The sequence below is a fragment of the Thunnus maccoyii genome, chromosome 21 (assembly GCF_910596095.1).
Source record: "Thunnus maccoyii chromosome 21, fThuMac1.1, whole genome shotgun sequence".
NCBI lineage: Eukaryota > Metazoa > Chordata > Actinopteri > Scombriformes > Scombridae > Thunnus > Thunnus maccoyii.
In genome coordinates, this window is record NC_056553.1 from 1,114,823 (window position 1) to 1,127,244 (window position 12,422).

At 37.7% G+C, this 12,422-nt stretch overlaps 1 protein-coding gene across 2 annotated transcripts in view; it reads left to right on the forward strand.

The window, feature by feature from the left end:
- The first annotated feature begins 730 nt into the window (after positions 1-730).
- The window catches only part of LOC121888123, a 28,954-nt gene continuing 17,262 nt past the window's right edge, over positions 731-12,422 (forward strand). The window contains exons 1-7 of one of the 2 annotated variants that reach the window (XM_042399496.1): positions 731-811; positions 3,532-3,704; positions 5,193-5,335; positions 6,039-6,152; positions 6,259-6,406; positions 8,663-8,706; positions 11,831-12,110. In XM_042399496.1, coding sequence (XP_042255430.1) covers positions 3,698-3,704; positions 5,193-5,335; positions 6,039-6,152; positions 6,259-6,406; positions 8,663-8,706; positions 11,831-12,110 — 736 coding nt within the window. In that variant the 5' untranslated portion in view covers positions 731-811; positions 3,532-3,697. Of the gene's footprint in view, positions 812-3,096; positions 3,300-3,531; positions 3,705-5,192; positions 5,336-6,038; positions 6,153-6,258; positions 6,407-8,662; positions 8,707-11,830; positions 12,111-12,422 lie in introns of those variants that run through there. The other variant, XM_042399497.1, reaches the window with a different exon arrangement.

The following is a 12,422-nucleotide window of genomic DNA, read 5'->3' on the forward strand; positions in this document are numbered from 1 at the left end:
TATACTGACAGGAGAGCAACGTGTTTTTACTGCAGTGAAGCAGCGTAAAATATAATATCCAGGAAGCATTTGTGTGTTTTTTTGTGTGTTTAATATCTCAAACTGCTGACAAGGTGAGTTCGAAGTTAGTGTGTTCTGTATTGAGAAAGAGACATTGAGAGTAGAATAATAATAAATTTTTGTTAACACTCACCCTGTCTCAGTCTTCTGGTTTTCCTCCAGCTGGTCTGCTCTGTTGTCTTTAAAACTAAATCTGTACACATCAGCTGACTTGTGTACTTTCACCTGTGAGCTTTACCTCCCTGATATATGGGCGTGTGGGCAGTCCTCAGACTGATCATTTAAAGTTCATTTCTATTTATTTCCTGTCAGTTATCACATTTAACTGATCAGCTTCATAGCAGAGATCTGGGCTTATTTCTCAAAAACAGACTTTGACTGTGACTTAAATCCAACATGTAGTCAGACTTAAGGCAGATGTCTAAATTCACCAGTCTTACATTGTGAGACTAAACTGCACTAATGTGCACATTTAGGTGAAAATTAGGTGTAGAAATCCTGCAAAAATCACCTGCAGGACTTTAAGGCACTTTGACCTTGACTGTACAGCTTTTTTTTTCTTCCGATAGTATCGTATACAGTATATTGTACACACACACACACACACACACACACACACACACACATACACACACACGTGACTTCCAGTAAAGAAGAGGAAGGGAGGAGCAAACAGGTAGGAAGTGAAAGTATGCAGTCAGACTCCATTTTAAAGTCAACAGCGCGGAAGGAGGAAACAGTCTGAGGCAGGGTGAGTGTTAATATTATTGCAAATAATGATTACTGTCATTATCGATCAATCTGTTGATTATTTTACTGTAATTTACTTATTGTTAAGTGGATTAAACTGTGTCAGAAAAAAATCACAGTGTTGACGTCTTCAAACGTTGTTTCCTTTGTTCTTTTCCTGGTTTCTGCGTCCTCACAGTGATGTAATGTGACTCACTGCTGCAGTTAAAATAGAGAGAAGTCACAGTTAAGAACCACACAGATGTTTATCTGAGGTCTGTTTGTTGGATTTAAACCAGAGTCAAAGTTTATCTTTGTGATGGCTGGAAAACACACATGGTTGTAGTTAAAGTCATGTAAACTATTATTATTATTATCATTATTATTATTATTATTATTAATAATAATAATAATAATTATAATAATAATAATAATAAAAATAACTTTATTCGTATAGCACCTTTAATACAAGAAATGCAACACAAAGGGCTTTAAAACAAAAATGACATGACAAGGACATAAAATAACATAAAAGCGTGTAGAAAAAAAGAAAAAACATTTAAAAGTGCAGCAGAGAGCAAGTGGAAAGCCATTTAAATGCTTGGGTAAAGAGAGGGTTTCAAGCTTTCTTTTGAAAGTATCTAGTGAGCTGCTTCCCTGATTTCTATCGGTAGTTCATTCCATAGTTTGGGACGTAATTGATTTGATTTAATCCAGGGAGTTAATTTCCCCAGATTATTAAATAGCATTTCTCTTTTTGTTTTGGGACAGACCAGAAGGATTTCAGTTTTATCCTCATTTAACTTTAAGAAGTTATTGCTCATCCATTTATTTATTGCTAATAGACAGTTGGTGATGGAGTTAATAGCTGCAGCATCATTTGGTTCTGCAGAGATGTACAGTTGTGTATCATTGGCGTAACCATGGAAACATACATGGTGCTCTCTGATGATGTCATGGACCAAGGCAGCTGTCATGTTCCTCAGACACATGATCTCCAAGACTGACGTAAAACTTTCTCCCTTTGATGTTTGTTTTGAACCAGTTTAACACACAGTCAGAAAGACCAACCCACCTTTCAAGATGATTGATTAGGATGTCATGGTCAATCTTATCAAATGCTGTGCTTAGGTCTAAGAGGATAAGAACTGACACCTTATTCTCATCATAGTTCAGTCTGAGGTCGCTGATGTTGTTTTGATGTTTGTTCTAGAGCCTGACTGAAACTCCTCCAGGTTATTTGTCTGGACTGAAACTATCTTTTCAAGTAATTTACTAATGAATGGAGGGTTGGATATCGGCCTGTAGTTAGTCAGTACATTACTATCTAGGTTTGGTTTCTCTAATAAAGGTTTTCCAATAGCTGTTTTGAAGGCATCTGGGAAGATTCCTGTTCTAAGAGATGTATTTATAATGTTCAGTACATGACTTGAGACACTATTAAACACCTGCTTAAAAATGCAGTAGGTACAGGATCAATGCAGGAGGTGGAGGAGTTACACTCGGTGACAGTTTTGCAAAGCTCATTCAGTGTGATACATGTTAATCTTCCCATGGTTACATTACAGTGTTTGTTGAGGTCATCTGTGTTTACTCCAGCGACTCTGATAAAGGTTATTTTGTTGTTGTATAACAGTGCGAGCTCCTCACACTTCGCTAGTCAAGACTGTGGAGGGGTGGAGGCAGTGTTGAGCAGCTGGTCAATAGTGGAGATCAGTACTCTAGAGTTTCCAGCGTTCTCTGTAATGATTTTAGAGAAGTACTCCTGTCTTGCCATGTGTACAGCTTTGTTATAGGCAGTTATGGCTTCTTTGTATATATCACAGTGAACTGTGAGCTTAGTTTTCCTCCATTTTCTCTCAGCTGCTTGACAGTTTCTCTTGATCTCATTAACATTATTATATTTTAACCATGGGGAGATTCTGTTGGTCCACTTTTTTGACTTTTAGTGGAGCAACAGTATTTAACACAGAAGACACCACTGAGATTTTCTACCATGTCATTTAGAGAGCAGTCATGACTGTGTGGCTTGAATGATCTCATAAGATCAGAATTTACCATCTAAAAGTCTCTTTTGAACTTTAAGTTCCTTTTTAGTTCTAGCTAAGGTTATCTCAGCATCAAAGAGTACACAGTGATGGTGAGAGAGAGGTAATTCAGTTACTGAAACATTATCCAACATCATTGAAACATTAAGAAGCTACAAAGTTGAGAAGTACGACTGGGTTTATTATACTCTGTATGTGTGTGTGTCTCCAGTGTGTAGATGTACCTAATAAAGTGGCCGGTGAGTGAATGTGTCCAGGCTCTTTGATTCTGATGGTTCACATGTCACATTGACTGGAAACCAGAGGATGAGCGGTTGTGTGGAGGAAGAGAACAAATCAGAGTCTCCAGTATCCACCTGTGTGTCCAAACATCATCCTCCAGACTTCAGTGATGAAGCTGGACCCTCAGACTTAAAATAAGAGACTGTTTCTACTGAAAGCAGTTCAGTAATTTACCTTAATGTGAGCAGGAACATTTTGCATTTTTTAATCATAAATTCAACTAACTTTGGGACACAGGACAAGTCCAGACTATAACCATACTTGTGTAAATTAACTCATGGCCAGAATGGAAAGTCCGGATGATGATTAACAGCTTGTGGTTGTGTGGAATCACCAGAGATAGAGTCTGATTATTTGAATCCTCTTCATAAGACAGTTCAGATAACTGCTGTGTTTGTGTTTTTTCCTACAGGGAGGAGGACAGACAGAATAGCGCTACACCTGACCGACATAAAGGTTGTGAGTGTTGAGACCAGTTCAAAGTGCAATCGTGACGTGACAAAATACATCTAAAGGGCCGCCGTTCAACATCCAGAGTCCTGACAGTCAGTCAGCTCCATCTGCCACACTGTGAAACCATGTCGAGTAAGCTGATTATTGTGCTTTGAGTTTTATTAAAAGAATGATATAAGTCCTGTTAGCGCCTCCTACATGCTACAGAGTTCATTACAGCCACAAGATGAACAAACACTCTTATTATTTATCTGTTTTTGAGTTGTACCAGTAGTGGAGCTAAACATGTAAAGTTTGTCCTGAGGGTGGCGCTAGAGGAAAACCAAAAGGGTTCATCATCTGGGGAGCATGAATGTGTTCAGTAAATTTCAGGGAAATATGATAATATATAATATATTGTATATTAGTGGAATCTTTCATCTGATGGTGGCACTAGAGAAAAGCTCTGAGATCATCTGGGACCATGAACAGCACATTTAACTTTGTACAGACACTGTGAACGTTTGTATTGTGACACACAGTTTAGATTGTAATTGTGTTTAATTTCAGAAAGAAAAGACATCTTAAAGCAGTAGTGTGTAACTTATCTAGAAATTATCATACTTAAAAAGAAAGACAGAAACAGAGATTAAAAGACATTAAAAGAATCGGTTTTCCTCCACAATATTTGTCCAGGTTTAGACTTGTGACAGAACAATCCATATGTCATTTTCTCCTGTTCAGTTCAGGCCTGACTGCCCGTTAAATTCTGATGTTTCGTGATGTGTGATTTTGTCCTAAGAGGAAAGTTCAGGAGGCCACATGTCGTCAGGATTTATTTATCTATATTTCTTATATTTTCCTCTTCTCCTCAACTTAATATACTTAATAGCGAGTTTAAACAATTTATCTCCTCTAGACCCCACCCTACTCCTCATAGAAGCCCCGACTAACAGAAAGGAGTCACAGGCTACATCCGCACTGATATGTTTTTGTTTTAAAACGCATATGTTTTGCTACATTTATGTGGACGGACAGAAACAGAGACTTTTGAAAATGATGACTCAGACACCCACGTTCGCTTCCTGATTAGGTCTTATCATCACAACGTATCCTTCTCCTGTCACGTCACCCTTTCCTGGAAGAAAACAAACAACAACCTTCTCATGTGTTACTTTCAGTAACAGTTCCACATCGTTGATGGTTCAAGCAAAGAAATCTCTGGTCTTATTTTTCGCCGTTGCTGTTCTTCCTCCATAGTACTGTCTGCAACTAAGCAACCAACCGCAGAGTAGACAATCTGCTTCCTGTTTACACCGGCATGCGTATGCCCAGTGTTTGTGAATGGTCGTGATGTGTTTCAGGCGTATGAACGGAGATTATTTCTGAAACAGTGCTAAAACGCTTGTATGGACGGAGATCGTTTTTGTTTTGAAATGAAAATGTATTAGTGTGGACGTAGTCACAATCCCTCACTGGCTTCCCACCCACTAAAACTGACAGTTGTGTTGGATGATTTGACCCATCTGAGAAACTGTTTTATTCTTCAGTGACCAGACTGAGTGTCCTAGAAATGAAATAAAATGAGCACTAACATTATGATAAGATTGTTGTTAGTAAAAGAAATCTGTGTTTTCACAGTTTATGTCCGGCGCCGGCGTTTCAAGATTTCCAGGATTTTACTACCAAATAGAGGCCAGGTTCTGCTGTTCCTCCGACCTCCAGACATACATCATCAAATACTCAATGTATTTCTGCTGCCGAGCAACATTTCTCTGGACGAGGTAAAACTATCTGTCATACAGTATGTGTTTACCATCAGCCTGAACTTATGTTTTAAACCACAGCTGTTTCCACAACAGGCTGAACAGTCAGCTACACCTCACTCCTCTATACCTGTTATCAAACCTTATCAAGCTGTAGTAAGAATAATTCAGAATAATAATAATCTGAACTGGAAATCTTCAGATTGCTCTTTCGTTTTTTGTTTTTTTCCTGGGTTATCTCTGGAGTATATTATTGTCTTTCACAGTGTCAATATTCACAGTGTGAATATTGAATAGTGGACTAAATTAATATAAATTAAATATCTAGGTATTCCATATGGCAGTGTGTTGCTGCCACCATGACAAAAAAAATATTTGCTCAGCTTTTTGTTATAAACTTTTCTTGTTTTAACAGATATTTTTCATGTTATTCTAAGATATTTTCTTAGAATAATGTTTTACAAGAAATTTAAATAATTAACAACATATAACTTTATCTATATTTTCAACAAAGAACTGCTTCTACAGGATCTCCTGGACAGATAAAAAGGGAAATCCTTTACAAACATTACAGTGATGGAGGCTTGTTTACTTCCACCTACAACTCGTCCAGATGCATCTATAGATGTCCAGCATGTACAAGAACAGAATATGAATAATGCAGAGAAGTCATTGTCTATCTGAGCGTAAACACCATAATGAAAATGTCTTATCACTGAAGGTTAAAGCCCAACAAGGAGAAGCTGAGTACATCAGGGTCCCCTCTGACTATTATCTCATCATTGGTCAAAGTTACAGTGTTCACTGTGATGAGGCCTTCAAAATACAGCCTGAGGTGAGTCAGTTCTAAAACACTTCTAATGGTTACAAGCTTAATGATTATACTGACAATTACTAAAGTACTTGATACATTTTTTTGACACTTTGTTTCTGGTTTTCAGCATGCACAAGTTGACATAGAGTGTGGACCAATTTTCTTACCAACATTTGAGGTTTTCCTCCCCATAAACCAAGAGAAAGTGACTTTGATGGTCAAAGACCAAGAGGGGACACAAGTGTGGAAATGTGTTGTGAATCTGAATCTAACAGGTAAATCTTTCACTTTGCTGCAGCAGCACTTCACCTCATGTCAGAGTTTAGACCTCAGTTACAATCTACAATCTACAAGATATTATTGCTCTAATAATGAATCAAAGATCCACTTCTGGATTTGTTATGCAGCCTTCAGACAATGTTACAGAATTCTGAGAGGTTGTATTTAAGAAGGAAACTGAGTTGAAATTTGGGAAAATGGTTAAAAATCTTTTATATCATTCAGTGGATTAAATGTTTTCATCCAGATGTTTGAAAGAGTGTTTTAGGATTCCTGAAATACATTTTAGAAAAAGGTTTGTTATAAATGATGACGGTTTCTCAAACATCACAGATTATCTGATGGTTAAACTGATGGTTATCTCTGTGTCTGTTTATGTGAAAAGTGTCAGTGTTGCTCTGCATTTTAATGAACGTAAGCATGATGTTAGCCATCTCAGATTTATGGGCATACAGGTGGTTAATATGCCCAAACGTGGAGGGAAGAGGTACAGACTGTTGCACTAGACAGAAGTGGATTGTTTTTTTGTTTTTTTTTGCAAAATCTTACATCTAATGGTTTAAATGAGGATTTTTCTTTGAAATGATTTTGTAAAGAATTTGTTTCTGAATTGTCAGATACCTGGATAGCTCCTCCCCGTCTCCTGCCATGTGGAGATTTTGTTAAAATGTTCATCATTTCTAAAAGGTCTCTGTTTAAAAGTGACTGTTGGGTTATTAAATTTCAATTCAATTCAATTCAATTTAATTTTATTTAAAGTGCAGAATCACCATGCGGCATGGTCCCAACACATTTTACAGTTAAAAAGAACAACATACAGCAATCAATTAACAATAATAACAATTAAAAGTGGAACAACCATATTAAAAACATCAATGTTAAATAGATGTTAAAAGGTGATTGGCCTGGCTAAGCTTAAGGGGAGGCTGTAATGTAGTGAATAAAGGTAGGTTTTCAGTCTTGATTTAAAGATTTCTACTGAACATGCTTCTTTAACATGTAATGGAAGGCCATTCCAGAGATATGGGGCACGGTAGGAAAATGCTCTGAAGCCAGCTGATTTTTTGTTAAATGAAGGAACGACCAGGAGACCAGCATTGAGAGAGCGCAGAGGGCGTGCTGGTGTATATGGGGTATTTAGTTCTGATAGGTAAGGTGGTGCAAGTCCATGCAAGGCCTTATAAGTTAAAGAAGAACCTTAAAATCAGCTCTAGCTTGCACCGGTAACCAGTGAAGAGAGGCCAGAATAGGTGTGATATGGTCAAATTTTCTGGATTTTGTCAAGATTCTAGCGGCAGAATTCTGAACAAGCTGCAGGCTTCTCGTAGAACAACCAGGAAGACCAGAAAAAAGGACATTACAATAATCAAGTCTGGAAGATACAAATGCATGGATTAAAGTTTCAGCATCACGCAGTGATAGAATAGGTCTGATTTTGGCAATATTACTAAGATGGAAGAATGCTGTCTTGGTAATAGCCTTGATATGAGAACGGAATGTGAGACAAGAATCAAAAATCACTCCAAGGTTTTTGACGGTCGAGCTTTCAGAGATAATACAGTCCTTGATATTGACACTCAGGTTCTCATGCTGATGCTCATGTTTTGCTGGTCTAACAACTAATAACTCTGTTTTATCAGCATTTAACAGCAAAAAGTTCATATCCATCCATTTTTTTATTTCTTATAGACATGCCTGTAAATTTAGGAGCTGGGAAAGGTCATTTGGCTTTACAAGTACATATAGCTGCATATCATCAGCATAACAATGAAAATTAATACCATATTTACAAATGATGTCACCAAGGGGAAGCATGTAAATAGCTAAAAGCATAGGGCCAAGGACTGATCCCTGGGGTACACCAAACTTTACTTCAGAAAATACAGAGATTGTATTGCTGTAGAATACACGTTGCATTCTATTTGATAAATATGATTGAAACCATGAAAGCGCTGTCCCCTGGATACCAATATGCTTCTCTAAGCGGTCTAGAAGTATGCTGTGGTCCACAGTGTCAAAAGCTGCACTCAAGTCAAGAAGCAGCAGCAATGATGTTAAGTCAGAATCAAGAGTTATAAATAGATCATTGACTACTCTGGTCAGGGCAGTTTCAGCTGAATGACGGGACTAAAAGCCGGATTGGAATTTATCAAAAAGATTGTTGTTTGATAGGTAGGCAGAGAGTTGATCAGCGACTACTCTCTCAAGTAGTTTCAACATAAACAACAGTCTTTTCTCTGGTTATGTTCCAGGTCCAAGAAGAAAAAATCTACAGAGGAATCTCCAAAGAGGAAAGGTAGGTAAATAGTCTTAGAAGTTGACATTAAACAGCAGCATCCAGCCTGCATGTATAAAGTTTCCTCTCTAAAGTTTTTGTTATTAGCAACAAAACACCAGATTAATACCAGATTTTTAGTTAATTATAATTTAATAATTAACAGAAACAGAAGATAAAACCTCTAGAAAGGGTGGATTGAATCAAAGCTTCACTGAAGTCTCTTAACTGACAACAATCTGATTCTTTTGACTCAGACGACTTTATTTATCCCAGAACGGCAATTCAGTTCTACAGTTTACCCAGTCCACACACAACAGCAGGCAGTAACACATCAGAGACAACAGATCAGCACATGGATACAACAAAACAAGCAGCAAACACACTCTGGCAGCCTTGAGTCACCTCATACATGCAGACTTACACGAGGAACCAGGCGAAAACCAAACAAAACTAAAATAATTCACATAAGTTTCAAGGAATGAAGCACTGAGCAACACACTCTGGAACCCTCAGGTTACCCCGTAAATGCAGGCTTAACACAAGGAGCCTGATGACAAGCAAACAAAGATAAAAAAACACCCTTAATGGTTCACACAAGTTTAAATGAATGAGGCATTCATTTGAAATGACTACTGTTGGCATTTAGCAACCTGATAGCAGAAGGAATGAAGGACTTAGAGTTTTGATTTTTGTCACACAGCGAATACCTGGAAGGTTTAATAATTTTGTGTTGATTGAAGCTTTGTCACTATGAACGACTCCTTTCACACACACGTCATCATTTGATCAATCATTAATTTGATATTGATATTACCAAACTACGACTCCCATAATAATGAATGACGTGTACTTCGGAAATATCAAAATTAAAAAACATTGTTTTTACACTTTACCCAGAGTGCTATCTGTCCATCCAAATCGTTTCGGTGGGATTTACCTAACTTTGATATCTGCGGTCACTCCAATACAATGGAGCTGAATAGCACTTGGTTGGTGGCACTCAAAACACCAAAACATTTTTTTTAAATGTTGGGTGAACCGCCCCTTTAACCAGTTTATGAAGCTTTATACTACAAATCATTTTAGAGATAAATTAAAAAACATTAATATTATTGTCCTTTGTGTCCTTTGTGTAGCAGAGTAGAATGGAAGGCCAGGTGAACGGTTTTCAAACCAGACTTCACAAACTCATACGTGCACCTGCAAACCTCTGCAGTTAATGTAACTGCTGCTAGAACATAGAACATAATCTCTCAAACTTTGAAACATTGGGGTCTGCAGCTGCACTGACTCCTTGTTGGTGATTGGCTTGTGTATTTGTGGTACCCCTGAGCCAATCACTTCCTCTTCTGCCTCCTTCAAAAACACACCAGCAATCAGAGAGCCAACATCTATTTAAAGACGAGAATAACAACCTTACAATCTTACAACCAATAACCTTTAAATTTTGAAGACAAAAGCACTCTCAGTCAAATACTTTCACAGCAGTTTCCATGAATCAAAACAAACACATAAAGACACCAGAGGGGTGTTCCATCAACGCAGCTAAAGAAAGCTGCGCTTACTTGAAAAAGCCTGGCTAGAATTAACGTCAACTTTCTCTTGAGGTTCAAGCCGTTCCACTAACGCAGCTTAGCTGCCTCTAGTCAACGCTAAGTCTAGCCAGACTGGAATAAGCTTGCGGTGTGTGCAAGTACATAAGCAGCCCAGAACAGTCGATTGTAGAAAAGATGATACTATGTCACAAATAGAAGAGAAAACTAGAGCGGTGTTCTTCTCTGCAGCCGAACAAACCTGCTGATGAAACTATATGAAGAATATGAAGGGGTTTTCCTGCAATTAACTGCTGCAATTAACAGGGTGAAGGAGATGACTTGACACAAAGTTGATGACAGATTAAATGCGTTCCTGTAGGCAGGTAGTGATGGCCTAAAGGTTAGACAAGTAAACTTATTACTAGTAGGTTGATGGTTCAATCCCTGCATCTGGCTTGATAAATCTGGGTGGGCAAAATGAAGAGCAGTGCTTGTTCCTGTTAATGGTTTTATCTTTCTTTGTTAATAAATGAGCATTCAGTAGTATTGCCTTTCATATCAGTGTGGTTATATTATCACTAGGCTAGATAATATCAGATGTATAATTAAAATTACGGTGTCGGCAACTTAAGTGAACCAGCTTACCAACATTACCATACTCTTTGACACATTTTCTCTTTTATAAAATGTCCATTAACAAGTGTCAATGAAGTTAAAAATTAAGTTGCAGTTGGAGATAAAGAAACTGGAGAAGGATATAATACATAATTAGTGATCACGTCTGTCCGTGTCAAATATCACTATAATATCATAACCTTTTCTTTTTTTCTTTATTTCTCATGCAGAATACCATCTCACTGACATTTGTATATTTATTACCCTACATGAATATAGAGTTACTGAATCTTATTGACTGTTTCAAAATACAGTACAGCTGTTTCAAACGCATTGTGAGCATTTTTGAAGCAGCAGGTTCTGACTTTTGCCAGCAACAAGTTCCTTCTTTTCCTGGTGGCAGAACAGGCGAAGAGAGCTGTGAATTTTGCTTACTATAAGCAGTTACTACTGTATCCATTTAAATACAGCAGAAGGACATGGTTTGGACTTTATTTAATTGTCTATTTGTCTTCACATCTTGAACAAAATGAGTGAATGAATAAATAAATAACTTCAAAATAACGCTGGCACACTTTTATTTCTTGATTTATAAACACTAAGCTTTTAAATAAAAGGGTTCAGTCCAACACAGGAGTGAACATGAATAAAATGGGGATTTACCTAAGTATATTTGTAAAAGTCCCCCAGAGTTCTTCTATTTTATGTTACCTGAATACGGACAAGTGATGCGAGTGTGAAAAGACACTTGATGGAACCTAACTGGACTAACCGGACCTGTCATGGAAATTATTTTGTCAACTATTGTATCACTTTTATTAATTTATAAGCCTGTAAAATATTTGAACATCTACGTTTCCATGACAAATGTGCAAACTCCATCTGCCGAGGAAGACTGTGACATGATAGAGAGCTCCAGAACAGTAGAAACACCAACAGACAGAAACATAACTGTTGTATAACTGTCCTTCAATGTTCTCTGATTTTACCAGAGAACCAAGATGACGGAGGTGGACCTCATCAACCTTCTGGACGATTTGGCAGATGATGAATTTAAGATCTTCAAGTGGCTCCTGAAGAATGAAAAGGTGGGTGACATTGAACCCATCAAAGAGAGCCGGCTGTCGAGGGCAGAGAGGGAGGAAATTGTGGATCTGATGGTGCAGAAATATGAATTTGCTGGAGCTGTAAAGGTGATGAAGAGCGTTTTAAAGAAGATCAACAGGAATGATCTGGTGATGAAGCTGTCAAACATCAGCTCAGGAGCAGAAGGTCAGTCACAGGAAGAGACAAACATGACATCACATCAGTCAGAGAAATGCTTTTATATCACATCATAACAGTGTGACATGTTTCATGATTTTAGATGTAATGACAGTCATTACTGAGACCTGTGTTACAGTTTCATGGCAGCAAAGTCACATTTCACCAATAATCTCTGCTCATGAATTGCAGATCATTTGTGAGTCCCACAAAAATCAATTCAAATTGTGAATAGTCCCTAAGCTTAAAAAGTATTTTTGTAGCGTATTGCATGGCTCCAGTCTGAATCACAAACCTGATGGTGGCGCTAGAGGAAAGGTT